The 17,852-nt window shown below is 47.1% G+C and overlaps 1 protein-coding gene across 1 annotated transcript in view; it reads right to left on the reverse strand.

The window, feature by feature from the left end:
- Positions 1-142: 142 nt before the first annotated feature.
- Positions 143-17,852, reverse strand: part of myo10l1 (myosin X, like 1) — a 68,963-nt gene continuing 51,253 nt past the window's right edge. The window contains exons 24-43 of the mRNA XM_062527580.1: positions 16,094-16,252; positions 15,357-15,729; positions 14,941-15,200; positions 13,495-13,621; positions 11,967-12,210; positions 10,844-10,939; positions 10,593-10,686; positions 10,419-10,474; positions 10,066-10,208; positions 9,585-9,779; positions 8,976-9,133; positions 8,315-8,438; positions 7,658-7,955; positions 6,857-7,064; positions 6,525-6,661; positions 6,063-6,186; positions 5,600-5,772; positions 5,233-5,509; positions 4,756-4,947; positions 143-4,458 (exon numbers count right to left, since the gene is read on the reverse strand). Of these exons, the coding sequence (XP_062383564.1) occupies positions 4,351-4,458; positions 4,756-4,947; positions 5,233-5,509; positions 5,600-5,772; positions 6,063-6,186; positions 6,525-6,661; positions 6,857-7,064; positions 7,658-7,955; positions 8,315-8,438; positions 8,976-9,133; positions 9,585-9,779; positions 10,066-10,208; positions 10,419-10,474; positions 10,593-10,686; positions 10,844-10,939; positions 11,967-12,210; positions 13,495-13,621; positions 14,941-15,200; positions 15,357-15,729; positions 16,094-16,252 (3,546 nt within the window). The 3' untranslated portion in view covers positions 143-4,350. The remainder of the gene's footprint in view (positions 4,459-4,755; positions 4,948-5,232; positions 5,510-5,599; positions 5,773-6,062; positions 6,187-6,524; positions 6,662-6,856; positions 7,065-7,657; positions 7,956-8,314; positions 8,439-8,975; positions 9,134-9,584; positions 9,780-10,065; positions 10,209-10,418; positions 10,475-10,592; positions 10,687-10,843; positions 10,940-11,966; positions 12,211-13,494; positions 13,622-14,940; positions 15,201-15,356; positions 15,730-16,093; positions 16,253-17,852) is intronic.

The raw sequence follows: 17,852 nt of genomic DNA on the forward strand, positions 1-17,852 counted from the left end.
AGTGAAACCTCATAAAAGAGCCCACTGTATTCTTCAGATGCTTCTATTCTAAAAGTAGTATGGCTTCTTTTTTCACCTGTATTTGTGATGGTGTCAGAAGATTAAGACAAGACAAATGACTGTGGAGTGTTTGTAAGGAATATCCAAGCATTTTATAGTAATTTATTGTATTTGTGTAATACTTTTTGAAACCCATTTCTTGACAGGCGTACATGGACTACATGAAACAAAATGAATTAAAACATACAATAAAATGGTCTCAAAAGAATAATCAAAACACAATTAAAGTAAAATCCAATAATTTATTAAAGCATTTTGTAAAGCCAGTTACAAAAGAAAAAGACCCTCTTTCACACAAATGCACACACATACATACACACACACACACTCTCTCTCTCTCTCTCTCTTTTGTAGCCTACACAAGCACATTTGTTTTGAATATAGATTAATTGAACAACAACAATTAGGAAGAATTACATTCAGGTCTATAGGCTGCCTGCAGCTATTTACAGACCTCAGTGTAATTCTATAGTGAGAGAGAACCAACCGCACTGTGTGCATGTAGGTGTCGGTGTCAGTGTTTGTATTTAACTGTAAGCGTGGTTTATGTTATATGTGTATGCAATATATGAATACACACGCATGTGTGTGTGTGTGTGTGTGTGTGTGTGTGTGTGTGTGTGTATGTGTGTGTGTGTGTGTGTGTGCGTGTTGAGCAGATAGATAGCACCTCCAAATTCTGATCCTGAGTCAGTTAGATTTGGCTAAAACACTGATTTTCATGAGGGGTCTTGACAGAGGAAAAACAGACTCAGGAGCAGGCTTTAGTGGGCATATGAATGTAAGTAGTGTAGAAGTATGCATCACTGGACCTGCTCCCTCTATTCTCTCTCTCTCTCTCTCTCTCTCTCTCTCCCTCCCTCCACGCTTTCTTGACACTGTCAGGCTACTCTGGAAAAGGCCCCTTCTATCTCTATAAACCCTACAACCACAGTACAGTGTTTCCAGTACTATCTGCCTCCTCAATCTCGGTCCCTCTCAACTCCCCAATTATTGTGTTGTGGTTCAAATAGGAAATAAGTACACCATCCCCACACCCACCCATCCACCCTTTAACCCCCGACAACCACTCATACAGTCATTGCTCTTAAACACATTAACACATCAACCCACTGTGGCATAGGAGCCTCGATACATATGCTCACTTCTTAATGACACCATTGTTTTCTATTTCCTTTGTCTTATTGTACTCCTTTTCTTTTTTGCGTGTTTTGTTGATTTTTTTTAAATATTTATGTATATATTGTGGTCATAACCCTCAGACACAAAAACTTGCATTACACTGACAAATATAGTTGCATATCAAACAGCAAAACTACACAGGACAGTATTGATACAGCATACTTATATCTATACTTTCCAAAAGAAAGAACCATAACCAAACAGTATGTAACAAACTAAAGTGGAAACAATAAAGGAAAAATACTTTTTACAGTCATACTTGGATTTTTTCGTGTGATATCAGGAAGTGATATGAATGGCGCAGGTTAATGATGTCACTGCCTGTTTGTGTGATATGGCTGAAAGTATTTCCTCCAGTGTGTTTTGTTTCATTGAGACTTTTGTCGAGAGGGGTATTTCGGCTAAAGCTGCAAGTGTATGTTTAGTTAGATTCTCAAGATGAATGTGGATGCTTGCACCCATAACTCAAATGTCATACATACACACGAACAAACACCACACTCTTTAAAGAGAATGTTTCTTGGCTCCTTTCTTGGAGCCAAACTCTGCTTTAATGCTGATAAGCGTTCTACCCAGAATACTTTCACTGGAGAGTTCTAAACAGAACCAATGCTGTTCTAAGAGTGTACTCTGCCTGAGGCTGTTTTGAGGGGGTCTGTGCGTCACAAACCTCCTCCCCACCCGAAGGTGAACATCTGAGGCAGCCAGTTTGTGTAAGGCATCGAGATTCAGTTGCAGCTTTAGGATTTGGGAATTCTATCCCATTCTCACTTCTTTGATCTATCTGAAAGGGACAATAAATCAGAAGCGGAAAAAAATGTTAGTATCTAAAAACTCCAGAAAACCAAACTGCCTTCTTTTCAGTGGAGCTGAGTAACTCTTATAGTAGGGTATAGGCCCACAGCTTTAGACGTGAATGATGGCCAGTTATTTCTAGTCACGTTTTTGCTGGATGGCTCAAATGATGCATTTACCGATAAATAAATCTTGTAGTTGACTTCTGGCTTGATGGCGAGAAGATACTTACACCATTTTCATTTCTGATCTAACTGTGCCTTTCAGGGCGCACTCCAGTCAAAATGATACTTTTTACATTAAATTCAGTCTTTAAACAACAATTTTGACCAAGCATGCAGACAAACATCTAAGTGACACATTAGGTGATCCTATTCACTCTCCATATTACAAATATTGATGTAGTGACATGGCTATCAATGCCTTACAATCACTTTATGTTCTCCCTCCTCCAAAGGTATTTTTGTGGAGAAAATGAGTAGGCCATTGTGCCTTGAGTGCACTTTAAATTAAAAATCATATTCTTTAAGCGCTGGACCAAAGAGGTAATACCCCTGCCCTCCACTAGAGGAACTCCCAGTAGCAATCTATACATATTCTCAGCCTTTTAGATCCTCATATGGAGCAAAATGAACACTGATCATGTTCTCTTCCAAACCTACTGTGTTGTGTAAATCTATAAATTAATACATTGAATACAATGGCTGTTTCCAAAGACCTCCTCCGTAAGTGTCACCTCTCTTTGTAACATACAAGTCGGCTTTAAAAATCAGTGTTACAACTATATGCGTTAAACATATTGCGTATTTCAGTATCATACGTGGTTCCTCTATATATCATAGCAGTTAGACAGACATCATATTTGACTTCTTCTGCCCACATGGCTCAGTTTATAGGCTCGTCAATGCAGCTCTGTAGACAGCTGGATGGACCATTCATTGCAGTGCTAGCAGCCCAACTAAAGGCTCGCTGTCTTAATGCATACTATGCTGCCGCGTTACGTACAGCCATGCTCTTTTTTGTCTTTCTTTCATACTGTAGGACGATGGCACTCTCTTGTGTGGCATTGATAGTGGTATGTGCATCTGCATAAATACTTTTAAATACCATTTTTGTTTGTTTGCTTGTTAATCTGGCAAACATGGTTATAGAGATTTAGTATCATACTGTATCTCTTAAGGGACATATGTACAGTGGGACTCTTGATGGTTATCAAATCTATATAGACTTCTGAATTAATATAAAACAATGACCACCCTCAGCTCGGGTTATGTGTTTGTGTTTGTGCAGTATGTGAAGAGGAAAATACTTAGCATGAATGGAACACTATTTTTACATTTCATCAACAGAGTTTTTAACAAAAACTCTTCAACACCAGAGTCAGAGTCTCTTTTTCAATCACTTTTTTCCACTATAATACTAATGTTTCCTTCTTCAAACTAGGCCACTAGCCGTCAGTAAAACACAGCTGCGAAGACCAAGATTGCTTTCTGATGACAGTTAGGAACTTGCAAAATGGCCGTCATGTGCTGCTCCAGTTATAACTCACAGGTAATCCTCTGAAGTCCCAAACAAATGGGCAAGCTTGTACTAGTGCCAAGCTGACTCAAGTCACTCACCAGCACCCCCCCCCCCCATCTCTGGTTACTTCAGTGTCTGTCATTCAGGTTCAATCAAAAACAAGCTCAGTCCTCCTCCAAGTCTAGTCTTTCATCAGCAGGTCTCTGCCTTGGATATGGAACTCCAGTGCACTAATGCAGGTAGAACGTTTCCTGCGAAGTAAGACTGAAACAGATGTAGGTGTGGACTGTGGAGTGAGAGCAAGCGTGTGGGTTTGGTCTGTTGGTAAAAACCTTGGCAGTGAGGGGAAAGACCAGGGAAAGGGTTCAGTGAGGGAATAAATACTCGCTGTGTTGGCTGTGCTTCTTGGTGTGATGATGACATTGGTCCTGGTGAATACAGAGTAAGTCAAAAGTGTGCTAGCTGGGACAGGGTTGCTGCATACAAGGGCAGGATATACCAAGCAGAGGTTTCATTAAGGGTGACAGTATTAGAAGGTCTTTGTGTATGTGTGTTTGTCCATGTGTTTCTGTGGATGAGTATGTGTGTGTGTGTGTGTGTGTGTGTCTCCTCTCATGTTTTTGTGTCTCACACTCTCGCTTCTGTGGTCAGCTGGTGGACATCTCCATGGTTTTGTTTGTCGTCTTTTTTTCTTCTTCCTGGAGATAGGAGCTCTATCTTATGATTGGTGGCCCTTTTTTGGGCCATGTCCTCTCGGAGCTGAGATCCTGCACACTGATTGGTCTGTGTGGATCACCTGGTCCAGGAGGCACTGCCACAGCTGGAGACGGACATCACGCTGCAGCGCTTCTTCACGATCATGTTGATGTAGGCCTTCATGATTTTAGTGATCTCGCCCACCTGGGTGGGAAAATCAAACATGTCATGAAAATACCCTGAACCCATTAAAAGGAACCAGGAGACAAGACAAATCCCTCAATAACATGTGTTGCTAGATTAGATTGAGTGGATTCTCATGCATTGCTTAAACTGAAACGATCCTCTGACCAGGAGAGTACCAGAAGAGCAATCACAAAATACATCTAGTTTAGAAGAAATCAAAGTGTGATCAAAGTGTGCATGTGTGAGAGAGAAAGTGTGTATGCGTGCGTGTGTGAGTGTGTGAGTGTGTGTGTGTGTGTGTGTGAGTGAGTTTACCAGTGGTGTGTCGAAGAACATCTCCCTCTCGTCCACGGTGATCTTGTAGGTGCTGGGCTGCGGCGCGCCGAAGAAGACGATGTGCTCGTACTGGAAGGTCTCCAGCGGCTTGGACTCGCCTCTCTTGTAGACGGACACGTTCTCCGCGCTGACCGCCAGCCACAGGTCATGAGGGAAGCCACCCTCCTTACACTGCACAGAGACGAGGGACAGAGTTCAGGCCCTGGTTACATCTCTACAGGCTCTTTATTTATTCATTTTTTTAAGTATATATATTTTTTTGCCTTTATTCATATAGGACAGTGAAAAGTGAGACAGGAAACAAGTGGGAGAGAGAGATGGGGTGGGATGGGGAAATGACCGCAGGTCGGACTGAACCTGGGTCCCTGTGGGCACTCGAACCCGTTCATGGCATGAGTGTTGTATAATATGATAAGAATATGATAAGATAATAAAGATGTTCAATTCTTCTCTCACCTCCACATCAAAGAGCGTGGAGCCGTAGCCTGGCCACTCCTTGATGATGGTCATGTACTTGATCATGGCCTGGTGCTGGGGCAGGCCCTGCAGCCGCGTCCACTTCTCCAGCACGCTGGTGCGCGTGGACGACGTCTCCTCCTTGACGAACATCTCCAGCATCTGCTCCTCCTCCACGCGCTGCTTCTTCAGCGAGCCCGTCTTGAAGCTGCGCCGCAGCGTGCCGTCCAGGAAGCTGTTCTTGCGCCGCTCCAGCGTGGTGCCCACCGAGCCCGACGAGGCGCGGTCGCCGGGGCCCCCCGACCCGGACCCCCCTGAGCCCGCGCCGCTCAGGCTGCCGGCCGAGATGGAGGCGGTGGCGCCGGCCTTGGTGGACTGCAGGATGCGCGTGCGCAGGCGCCCCACCGGGTACACGTTGTTCAGGTTCCAGGTGATGCGCGGCGTCATGTCGCCGTGGAGGTACTGCAGCCGCAGGGCGGCCAGGTGCTGGAGGGTCTCCTCGGGGGCGGGGAAGTGGCCGCTGATCGAGCTCTCGTGAGCCTGAGCGAGACAAAAGAGACGAGAGAGAGAGAGAAAGAATAGAATAAGAGAGAGACGGAGAGAGGATTTGAGTGGGGGACAGATTGAGAGAGAGAGAGAGATAGATGGAGGGGGAGAGAGACATGCCAAAGGTTATGAAAGGATATGAAAACAGGTCAGAGGAGTGAAGACCGTTAATGAAACGGAATGAAACAAAGATGGCGGAAACGTGAGAGGCAGTTGGAGAGAATAGGAACACGGACAAAAACGACACACTCAAAGAAACAAAAGAAGTCTCTTGTTACACACACCTGCTCAAACATGAAGGCAAACTCCACCCCCTCCTTGGGCATGCTCTCCACGTCCAGGAAGCAGTAGAGCTTGAAGTAGAGCCGCCACGGGCCCTCCTCTTCCTCATCCTCACTTCCTACCAACCTGTCCCAACCACACACACACTAGCATTAGCGTCCACTTCACAAGCACAGGTGTGTCTGCGATGAAGAGCAGTCCAAGTAGTTTTACATTTGAACTTGTATCAGTTACACCTCAGCCTCTGCATTCAATGTGCAGTCAACATTTTCCTTGTATTTGCATGCACTAATGTGGAAAGCATAAATGCTAAATATGTATTTGTTTTTGTTGTTTTTTACATGTAATGAAACTGAGCTCTGTGCTCTAACTGAGGCTTTGAGTGCATTAAGGTTTTGCATCTACGTATGTCATAATGTCATAATGTCATGTGACCATTTGTTTACAGCTGGAGTGGTAGTCACCTCTCGAACTTGGCCAGGATATCAGCTACGATGATGCGGCTCTCGATGGCGCGGTCAGTGATCTTGTTGTGTTCAAACAGGGAGAACATGTTCCTGCTGTCCTCCATGGCCAAGCCTCTGATGAGCTTCTCCACCACCTGAGGATGCACACACACACACACACACACACACACACACACACACACACACACACACACACACACACAGTATGTTAGCAGTGGTTCAGGGAGCAGATGGGAAATAGAGTGTTTGGTCAGCCCTGGTCTGTACTCAAAATGCATTTCAGCAACGCAGGAACCCATCAACGGCACAGTAGCTTGTGCGAGCCTCACCTCTCCAGCCGTGGTGTGGGAGTTAATGGAGATCTTGCACGAGCCTCCTCCATGGCAGTACACAGTGGTGGTCATCTCCTGCCTCACCAGCAGGGCGGCGATCTCCTCCTGAGACGGCACGTACTCCCTGGACTTGGTCCGCTTCAGAGACTCCCCGATGAACTGGGCGTACTTCTCGATCTCCGTCCCAGGGAAACGCAGAGAGATCCTGACACAGAAAGATAAAGATCATGATATGAACCATGTAACTGAAGCCATCCCTCAGACCGATATAAAATACATAACGATAAAAAGTATATGTAAAACAAATACAGGTAGCACAGGTGAGTTGCACCCGTCTAGATGTGTGTACAACAAACAGGTCCACCACCAGGGGGAGGATTACCTCCCACCCCTCACCACCCCAAAGCCCTAGCTAGCCTGACGACGTCATACTCAATTCTTGACGGCGGAGCTAAACTTCGGTCTGGCATCCAGGCTACCAAAGCCCCCCAGGGTGGCCCATGCAAAAGCCCATGCACTGCAAACACTGCTTATCCAATACAATCTAACCAACTGTTAATAATTCTATATTAAGATAAAAAAATATCTAGTTAGTATTGTTGAGTAAATTAGATAGAGAAATAAGACTCCTTAAAACAAGTCAAAGTCTTCTTAAATTAAAGACAAGTCGACAAGTCTCATACAAAAAACCATTAGCAAATAGATGCTATTGATGGTGTTGGAGCGGGTGTGAGTGAGGGGCTCATCATTCCTAATGGCTGGTCTATGCACAGGTGAGGCAACTCAGGTGAGCCTCACCTCTTGAGATGGAAGCGCAGGTAGCGCAGGATGGCTCGGCTGGGCAGGAAGGTGCAGCTCATGCAGGTGAGCAGGTGCCAGAGCGCCCGGTTGGCCGGGCTGTTGGGGTGCGGCACGTGATTGGTCTGCTTGATGAGCTGGCAGTAGACCTCGTCGCGGAGTGGGCGCAGGTCCTGGCACGTCTGCAGGATGCCCTGGATGATGGGCACGGGGTCGGGCACCGTCTCCATCTCCTGCAGCGAGTTGAACATCTTCACCGCCTCGTCCTGGAGACTGGAGTAGCCCTGCTCTTTTTGGACTGCAGGCAGGGAGACCAGTATGAAGAGAGGACATGAGAGAGAGAGAGAGAGAGAGAGAGAGAGATTTCATTGGAAAGAAATTGCAACTAAAATGCCATGGTGAATAATGGCATATTTTCACACTTATAACTTTATTTCCAGTTTCTGCATCTGCTCTCATTCACCTGCAGTCTAAAACAAGAATAAATGAAAAAGGAAGAGACCGGGAAACAAAGCAGAACCATAGCAGCTAGAAAACTAAAAGCAAAGGCCTGCAGATGTTTTCAAATTAGCTCCTGAAACTGGTTACAACAGAGTGCTATTGTGTCCATGACCCTTGACCCCGATGGGAATGTAGGGAGTGTGTGGTGGCACTCACGGCTGACGTTGACCTCCCCGTAGGGCAGGGGCAGTAGTGGGGAGTGCAGGGGGTGCTGGGTGTATCTGAGGATGGGGTTCCTCCTGTACATCTGCTCCACCGCCTCAGAGTTCACGCTGCTCTCCTGTGGGGCAGAGTTCAAAGGTCAAAGGTCAAAGGTCAAACGTCACCATCCTCATCTCAGGGTAGTATGGCTTATAAGGTCACGCTGCAACCATTTACCGGAAATCAATTTATCCAGATTTGATGGACTGGTCTCCCGGAAAGTGGATTAAATGCAAATAACCTTCAGCATGGATTTTCCCCATAAAAATACAATTTAGCCCAAATTCAGACGTAATCCTGGGGAAACAGCCCTCTGTCTTGACAAAATCCATAAAGATAAAGCCTGCAAATTGGTCAAAATAGCGCTGAACTTTACAGGACAAAATATATAAAACAAAAAGGCTTTTCACCTCTGTGCAAGTGTTTTGACTCCTTAAGTATATGATAAATTGTCAATCAAGCAATCAACAGCAGTAAATCTTACCTCAACATTCTACCTCCATACCAATTAATCCTGTGGGATGATTTACCTACACCTTTCCTAAAGACACCAACCCAGACATACTCCTATAGACAGCGTGTCCTATGGGATGGGGACCAGAGCTGCGTGTGTTACCTTGATGTCCCTGATGAGCTGTTGCGTGGGCGTCTCGATGGGCACCTTGTTGTCGATGACCCCCTGGATGGCCGATGCCCACCTCATGGCCTCGTTGAGCATCTTGGTGTAGAGGCGGTAGGAGTGCTTCCTGCCGTAAACAGTGACGTTCCAGTAGCCTGAAGCATGCACACATACACAAACACACACATGGACACACACACACGCAGGTACCCAAATTAGAGCAATTGTGTGAGTCATTCTCTAACTTCCTTCCAACACATAGACTCTTACCAGTCCTCCCTCTCCATGTAGTGAGCCATGCACTTAAGAAAACATTAGTTCTCTGCTGGTACAACAAATTCTGCTTTTAGACTTGGCATATCATTTAAGATGCCCTGCATTGGCTTGAGTTCAGTTAAATTGCATTTATTTACGTAGCGCCATAGAATTCAGGTTATTGACATAGCATTGGTAGGCCCATACCACAGAATTCAGACAATTCTAATGTATTTATTTACATAGCATATACCATTCAGTCAAATCCATAAGTCCACACCAATCCTCCCCCACAGGTGGCTCAGAGCCTGTCTCCTCTCCCAGGCCAGAGGCCCCTCCCCTGGGACTCACCGGTCTCCTTGAAGACCCTCTCCTCCGGCTGCACCACGGAGCAGAGGCTGTTGAGCACCAGCGTGCCCATCTTGGAGGCGTTGCGCTCCGACGACTTATAGTAGTCCAGCGAGTTGTTGGTCAGCACAAACCAGCGCTTCTTTAGCTTCAGAGACGTGCTCTTCGATCCTGTCTTCATCTCCTTATGCAGCCAGCCTGAGCAGGTGCAGAGAAGGGATAGAACATTCCAGAATGATTTTTGTTGAATTCCATTCACAGATTTACAGATCAACACTAAAGGGACGCTCAGAGAGTGATTCAGACCTCAGGCCAAATACCCTACTGCATCTTGTTTACAAAATGAATATAAATGTGTGAATCCGTCCTGCAATTCAGATTTCCTCCAAAACACGATGGGTTCTTCTTTTGAAAAAAAAACCCTCAGGAATATACACATTTTTTAATTGAATTAGAAATTCTAAACAACACCCTTCCAACTCACCTCTGACGAGGAACTCCTGCCCGTCGATCTTGGAGTCTCCTTTGGGTTTCTGCAGCAGGCTGATCCAGTGGTGCATCTCCTCTGGCATGTCAGAGTTGCAGTGGATCACGCGGTTAGCCGTGATGATCACAAACGAGTTGGGCCTAACGCAAACAACACAAACCACATCAGGAAATAGCGCCATCGCCAGGGACTAAGGGCTGTCTAAGGGGTCGACAAAACGAGGCTTTTGACAACCAGAGAGATTATAGTTGGCCCTCTATTGTCCCAAAGAGACAATCCAAGGCCTGTGGGAGATAGTTTGCTGATTGATGCAGTTCTCTTATCAGCCTGCAGAGGGCAGGTAAACTCACCGGTCAGGATTGTCTGAGGCGCAGACGGAGTCGATCAGCCCAACATCCAGCGTCCCCTGTAGAAGACAAAAACATGTAAAACCCTCATGTTGTTTACAACTATGTGTGTGTTTGTAGCATGTACATATGTGCATATTGGGCATTCTGTGCAAGCGTTGTATGAGAGATTCTCACCACTGCGTTCTTTGGGTTAGCCTGCTCATGGGACATCTCCATCAGCTGCTCAGGAGTCGCTACAGCCACTCGACTCAGCACGTTAAACCAGCCACTGAGACAGGGAGAGGACAACCAGAGACAAGAGTTCAACATGATAGGAGAGAAGATAGGACAGGCTAGATATTTGAGTGATAGCGGTACCCGTTGAAATATCAACATTACTCTAGTGCGAAATACTGCCCCTAACTGCACCTCTGTTTTGGCCTTACCTGGCATCCTCAGGTGACTCTGCGAATACCTGGTAGGTCCTCTCCTCCGTCACTATGTTCAGAGCGTTCTCTTTCTCGTGGTTGTCCACGATCTCTCTGATAACAGCATGAAGAGCACAGAGCTGGGGTTAGCATGTAGCACATTCACACAGACATACTATTCACAAGGGAGAGGATAGAACGGGGAGAGAGACCGAGAGAGGCAGAGAGAGAGAGACAGAGGTTCAAGTGCCATTTATTGAATCATTCCAAAAGATATAGAAAAAACGTATATGCCAGCAGTGTGTTTTATACAAAACTTGTATGATTTACTCTTGAAAGTTAGCCTGATTACCATCGACTTTCAAAGGCTCTGCGAGACTTTAGTCTGACCAACAGCCTGTGCTAACACGGTTTCTTGCCAGCGCTGGTTGACCCGCCTCCTTTAAGTGCCTCGATTTGCTACTGGTAGATGTCAGAAAGCGGATTGCCGAGTTTAAACCAATAACAACACTCTTTCCTCTGCCTTGAACACGCCTCTACTCAGAGCCGTTGGAGCTGCTCAAAGTTGATTGGTTCTCGACCAAAGAGGGCAGTTCCGCAGATTTCGGGAACTCAGAAATCCTTCTCAATGAGCAGTTGACCAGACCAGCAGCAAAAGCCTGAAGGCGTTGCGTCACTGGGAGGGCGTGCCAGGCTACTTGAAAGTGGCCCCTTTCTCGTTTTCCTCATACAACGTCATATATAGTCCTTACAGGTTACAATGTTTTATATGTTTCAGGTTACACAGATTTAGCAAGGATCTTATTATGGTTTCACTGTCATATAAAAACCTGATAGATTTTTATATGTAACCTGTGTAACCTGAAACATATAAAACATTGTAACCTGTAAGGACTATATGACGCTGTATGAGGAAAACGAGAAAGGGGCCACTTTCCAGAGTAAATCATACAAGTTTTGTATATAAAACACATTGCTGGCATATAAGTTCTTTCTATATCTTTTCCGTATGGGCCACTAAATCATGACAAAATCAAACACAAATGCAAACATACAACACCAAACACAGTTTGCCCCCTCTCTCACAATTGTGTGAGAGAGGGGGCAGAGAGAGAGAGAGAAGCAGTAATAATGGCCTCACTTGGCGGAGCGGATATCGATGGTCCCCTTGAGCTTCTCCTCGCTGTCGTTGTCGAAGTACATGAGCTTGTAGTCGCGCAGCACGAACCAGCGCATCTTCCAGTTGCGGCGCGACAGCGTGGACAGGCCGCCGCCCTTCTTGTAGAGCCAGCCGCTCTTGAGCGACTCCTGCTTGGAGCGGAACCACATGAACGTCTCGTCCTTCAGAACACACCAGCGCCTACGCCACGGGATCATCAGGCCCGCTGAGAGGAGGAGAGATGGAGGGAGAGAGAGGAGGAGGAGGAGGAGAGAGGGGAAGAGAGATGGGGGGGAGAGAGAGAGGAGGAGGAGAGAGGGGAAGAGAGATGGGGGGAGAGAGAGGAGGAGGAGGAGGAGAGAGGGGAAGAGAGATGGGGGGAGAGAGGAGGAGGAGGAGGAGAGAGGGGAAGAGAGATGGGGGGAGAGAGAGGAGGAGGAGGAGAGACACAGAAAGAGATGATAAGATAAGGCCAAGACAGAGAGGAAGAGAGGAAGAAGGAGAAAGAGGAAGAAAGAGAACGTGGCAGAGAGAGGGAGGGAGTGTGTGTGTGTGTGTGTGAGAGAGAGAGAGAGAGAGAGAGAGGGAGTGTGTGTGAGAGAGAACATCAGAAGGACATGGGAGGACAGATAAAGAGAGGATGAGAGGATGACGAAAGCAAGAGAGAGAGAGAAAAGAAAGAGAGAGAGAGAGTGAGAGATGATAACCGTGGATAAAGAGGGAGAGATGGGAGGTATAAGAGAGAGAAAACAGAGGGACAAAGGATGACAGATGGACCAAGAGGAGAGAAGTGAGAGACCAACAGAAATAGAAAAAAGACATGATTAGAGAGAGAGACAGAGCGAGAGAGACAGAGAGAAAGAGAGAGAGAGAAAGAATGTGCCATGGGAGTTCTGGCTAGACTGCAGCCAATTAACTACTTGAGTTCAGCCATTGCATGATTCATTCAGCATGAAAAGCAATTTAAGATAACATTCATTAGCATGTGAGAATGTCTGGAATTTGCAGGAATTGGGATCTGTGTGTGTGTGTGTGAGAGAGAGAGAAAGAGAGAGAGAGAGAGAGAGAGAGAGAGAGAGAGTGTAAAGTCGCTTTCAGACATAATCTCCAGAGTATATGCGGAGGTTTGTCAAACGGAGGTCCGACCCTTGGGGTGATCAGATATGATGCTAACCTGAATTCAAGCGTGAATTTTAACCGCATGTTCTTCGCTTCGTTCAGACACAGCTCATTTGCATAATGTCCAGAGGAAATACTAGGAGGGGAGCAGTAGAACAGACTTCAGACCTCCATATGACCGGTTGTGTTGTTCAGATATACGGCCCACATTCGCAGAACCTCTGCTCTTACACGTATGTCTGAAAGCCCTATATGAATGTGTGTTAGAGAGACGGAGATATATGTCCATGCATCTAAGTACCTGTGTGTGTACACATATGTATTTGTGTGTGTGTGTGTGTGTGTGTGTGTGTGTGTGTGTGTGTGTGTGTGTGTGTGTGATCCGACTGACCTTTCATATAGAGGTAGCTGTGGAAGTAGGGTGGTCCGTTGCCGTTCAGCACGTGGACTCTCCCGTTGGAGGAGACCTCCTCATCCGTGTCCACATACCCATCATGCTCGTCATCACTCTCCGCATACTGGGAACAAGGGATGCCAGGAGAACAGAGGGAGAGAGAGAGACATAAAGAGAGAGAGAGGGAGGAAGAGAGAGAGAAAGAGAGAGAGAAAGAGAGCGAGAGAATGAGAGCGGGAGAGAGAGAAGGAGAAAAAGATGAAAGTGTCAAATATTGACACACCACAACATGTTTAGACATTACAAACAGGAAATGATTTTAATTAAGTTCACCCACAGCGGTTTTAGCTGCTGGTGGTTGTGGGACTGAACCCATTAGAGGACAAACATGTCAATGCAGGGATGGCCCACAGCACTCTTGTGTTGAATGGAGTCACACAAATGTACACACACACATGTACACAAATATGCTCAACTCACACACACACACACACACACACACACACACCTACACAGATGTTCTGAGCTTTTGGACCAACTACTATCATAAATTCATGCATGTCTCTTGAGAGACGAATTCTGAATCTTCACTCAAATATGCTGGTATGTCTCCTACACACACACACACACACACACACACACACAGAGAGAGAGAGAGAGAGAGAGAGAGAGAGAGAGAGAGAGCTATCACCACTATTCTGTGTAGAACTGAAGTGTTCTTCTCTCCCCCTCTCTGTACACTAAGATGTGATGAGATGTCAGTAGCTGGGAGAAGGTCTGCCAGCACTGAGTGATACACACACTCTCTCTGTCCTCGCTTCTCCAAATGCACACACACACACACACACACACGCACACACACGCACACACACAGAGTTCTCCTGACGGAGTACCAGTCTGCTGCCTGACACTAATCCTTCCACCTCGACGCCTAATGTGTGTGTCCTGACATGATGCTCTACCTGTGCCAAGGACAAAATTAAACTGATTGTCAAACCAAGTGTGTGAGAATGTGTGTGTGTGTGTGTGTGTGTGTGTGTGTGAGAGAGAATGTGTCTTTGTGTGCGTGTGAGAATTTGTGTGTGTGTGTGTATGTGTTTGTTTGACTTCTGTCTGTTTGACCGGAGGCACTTCCTGTGCATGGCAGGATATTAAGCATTTAGTATAGTTGATCATTTACTTTAAGCACTGCTTTTAATGATATAAGGATTAATGTTCATTTAAGCTGATGTGTGTGGCCGTGTGTGTGTGTGTGTGTGTGTGTGTGTGTGTGTGTGTGTGTGAGAGAGAGTGTACTTGTTTTTAAGTGAATCTAAAATGGATAATTCAGATGTGCTTGTGTACGTGTGTTTGCCTGGATGCACTTATATGTGTGTGCGTTTGTGTATGTGTGTGAGTGGGTGTGTGTGTGTGTGTGTGTGTGTGTGTGTGTGTTGTCCTCACCGAGTCGGAGCTGCCCTTGTAGGAGTCCAGGCTGGCATTGGTGCAGGTGGACTTGCGCACCTCCTCCTCTGTCGTCATGACGATGGCGCTGCCCGCATCCGCGTTGCTGCCCGCCCGCGTCTCATCCATCTCGTCCTGGTCGTAGTCCGACTCGGGGTCGGCGGGCAGGCTGTAGATCGGCTCCTCGCCGTCCGCCAGCGACTCCGTGGTGGTCAGTCGGCTCGTCCTGTCCGCCTGGTCCTCCTCTTTCTTCTCCGCACCTCCAGGGGCGTCCGCGGAGGGGGGCTGATCGGGCTTCGCCTCCCCAGGGAGGGGTGGAGGAGGCGGGGGAGGCGGCGGAGGAGGAGGCGGCGGTGGAGGCGGTGGAGGTCCGTCTGCTCCTCCTGGAGCTGGCGGCGGAGGCGCGCCACTGCCACCTTGGCCACCAGAGGGCGCTAGCGTGCCCTCGGCGAAGGGGGCCGGGGGCGGCGGGACGGTGGCCAGGATCTCCTTGTCCGGCGGCACCTCGGCTGGAGGCGGGATGTCCGGCAGCGGGATGCACTCGTCGTCGGCGTGGAAACCCTCGTCCACCTCCTCCTCGGACGTCTTGGTCTTGGTGCCAGTGGTGGTGGGGGTGGCAGGGCTGGCGCTCTCGGCCTTGGTGGGGGTCCCCGGGGCGGGCTGGGCAGGAGGGGCTGCCGGAGGCGGACCGGACTCGCTGGTCTCGGAGAGGGAAGCCATGTCGCTGCCATCAACGCCGCGGAAGCTGATGAGGTCCTTGCGTGAGGTCTCCTTCTTCATGCGCAGGATCTGGTGATTATTGGTTATAGCAAGGAGAACAGTGATTGATTATCGTTGATTATCGTATTATCGTTGATTATCTAGTATTTTTGCATACCATAGATATTGGGGGACTACATTTCCCTCAGGATCAACAGTCTGTACATCGGTTTATCTGTCTCTCTGTCTGTCTGTCTGTCTGTCTGTCTGTCTACCTCAGTGTAGATTTTCTGCTTACATTTTCTGAATTCTTAAATTGACTAAATTTATTTCCCTTAAATAAATACTGTCTGCCTGCTTGACTGTCTTTCTGCCTGCCTATCTGTCTGTCTGTCTGTCTGCCTGTCTGTCTGTCTGTCTGTCTGCCTGTCTGTGTGTCTGTGTGTCCATGTACCTCGGCATCACGGCGCAGCCTCAGCTCCTGGCGCGAGCTCTCGCACAGCTGTGACACGCCGTCCTCCCGCTGCTGCTGCAGCCGCTCGATCTCCAGCTCGATGCGCAGGATCTCCTCCATCTGACGGTTCTCCTCCTGCACGGAGAGGGGACGCACCGCCTAGAACAAGAACAGAGAACCGGGGGAGAGAGACTTCAGTCGTGACCGAAACACAGAGACCTTTTTTTTTTTATCTTAGATATCAATAATGAAACTGTGACTACAATAAAAATACAGAGACTTTAACTTTCTGGAGATCCTCCAGGAGACGCATAGACTGGAAAGGGGGAGAGGAGAGCAACAAGAGAGACTTTAGACTTGGAAAGGAACGACTACCAGATGATTGATTCTATATGGGGAGAAGAGAGAGGAAGGAGAGGATATTTGTTCTTCTCTATAAACAAGATTGGGATGGGATGGGAGAGTAGGATGAAGACAAAGACAGGCGTGGTAGAAAAAACAACAGCGAGAGCGAGCGCACAGGAATACGGCGTATTTCCAACACAAAACACAAGACACAAGCAGGAGGACTGCTGGAGCGCCAGACACACACACACACACGAGAAGAAGGGAGGAAACAAAGCACAAAGAGCCAGAGAGCACAACTAGCCAACACACTGGTGCACACAGGGAGGGCTGCAAAGAAAGAAAAGAAAATCACATGAGCGCGCGCGAGCGGTAGAGAGAGAGAGAGAGGGAGATAGAGAAAGAAAGAGAGAGAGAAAGAGATATAGAGAGAAAGAGAGAGAGAGAGAGAGAAAGAGAGAGGCAACGGATTAAAATAAAAAAGGCAAAAGAGAGCAAGAAGCAGGAAAAGTGAGAGGCAATTAAAAGGAGTGCAGGCTAGCCCTGCTCCTGTCTGCTCCTCTACTACCTGTCTCTTCTCTCCGGGTGTCAGAACGCTGGTTTATGCTGTGTGTCAGCACTGACAGGTGTGTGTGTGTGTATGTGTGTCTATGTGTGTGTGTCTGTGTGTGTGTGTCTATGTGTGAATCAAGACACCCTGGGACATGCGAGTCAAATGTTAGCTTTGAGCCCAGGACAAGAATGCATACATGTCCACACACACACACACACACACACACACACACACCCACACACACACACACACACACACACACACACACACACACACACACACACACACACACACACACACACACACACACACACACACACACACACACACACACACACACACCACCACACATTTGAAGATTGAGATCAACTAACACCCAGATATATAACGGACTAACTGCATTTCTGAGTTAATACTAATGTAATACTTGGTGTGAGTTCTAAATAGTAAAGAAATGAACTGCCCTCTCAAGTGTACACTCTAAAGTTGTTGTGCATCTGTCCTTATATGCTTGAGTGATTTGTACAACACAACAAAAGGCAAGAGTGTACACAATAAAGAGTTGTATTCCTCCCTAAAGATGCAGTCAGCGATCGTACACCATTTCAAGCCCAGAACATTTTCTGTCCCATTCAGCAGTCATCTCCTCACCATCTGCTAGCTGCTTATTCCGGGAGAACACTGTAAAAACAAACCTCCGAAAACTGGAAACAAACAAGGTGGAGCAACCTGTCTCCAAAACGATAAGGAAACCCTGTGTGGAGTTCCTCTGGGAATACTGAAGGCAGGGTGAGCTACCTCTCTGGCCAGTTACATTGGGTCCTTGGTTAAAATAAAATGTTACTGTTTTGGATAAAAGGG

Source organism: Sardina pilchardus, chromosome 23, assembly GCF_963854185.1.
Source record: "Sardina pilchardus chromosome 23, fSarPil1.1, whole genome shotgun sequence".
Lineage (NCBI taxonomy): Eukaryota > Metazoa > Chordata > Actinopteri > Clupeiformes > Clupeidae > Sardina > Sardina pilchardus.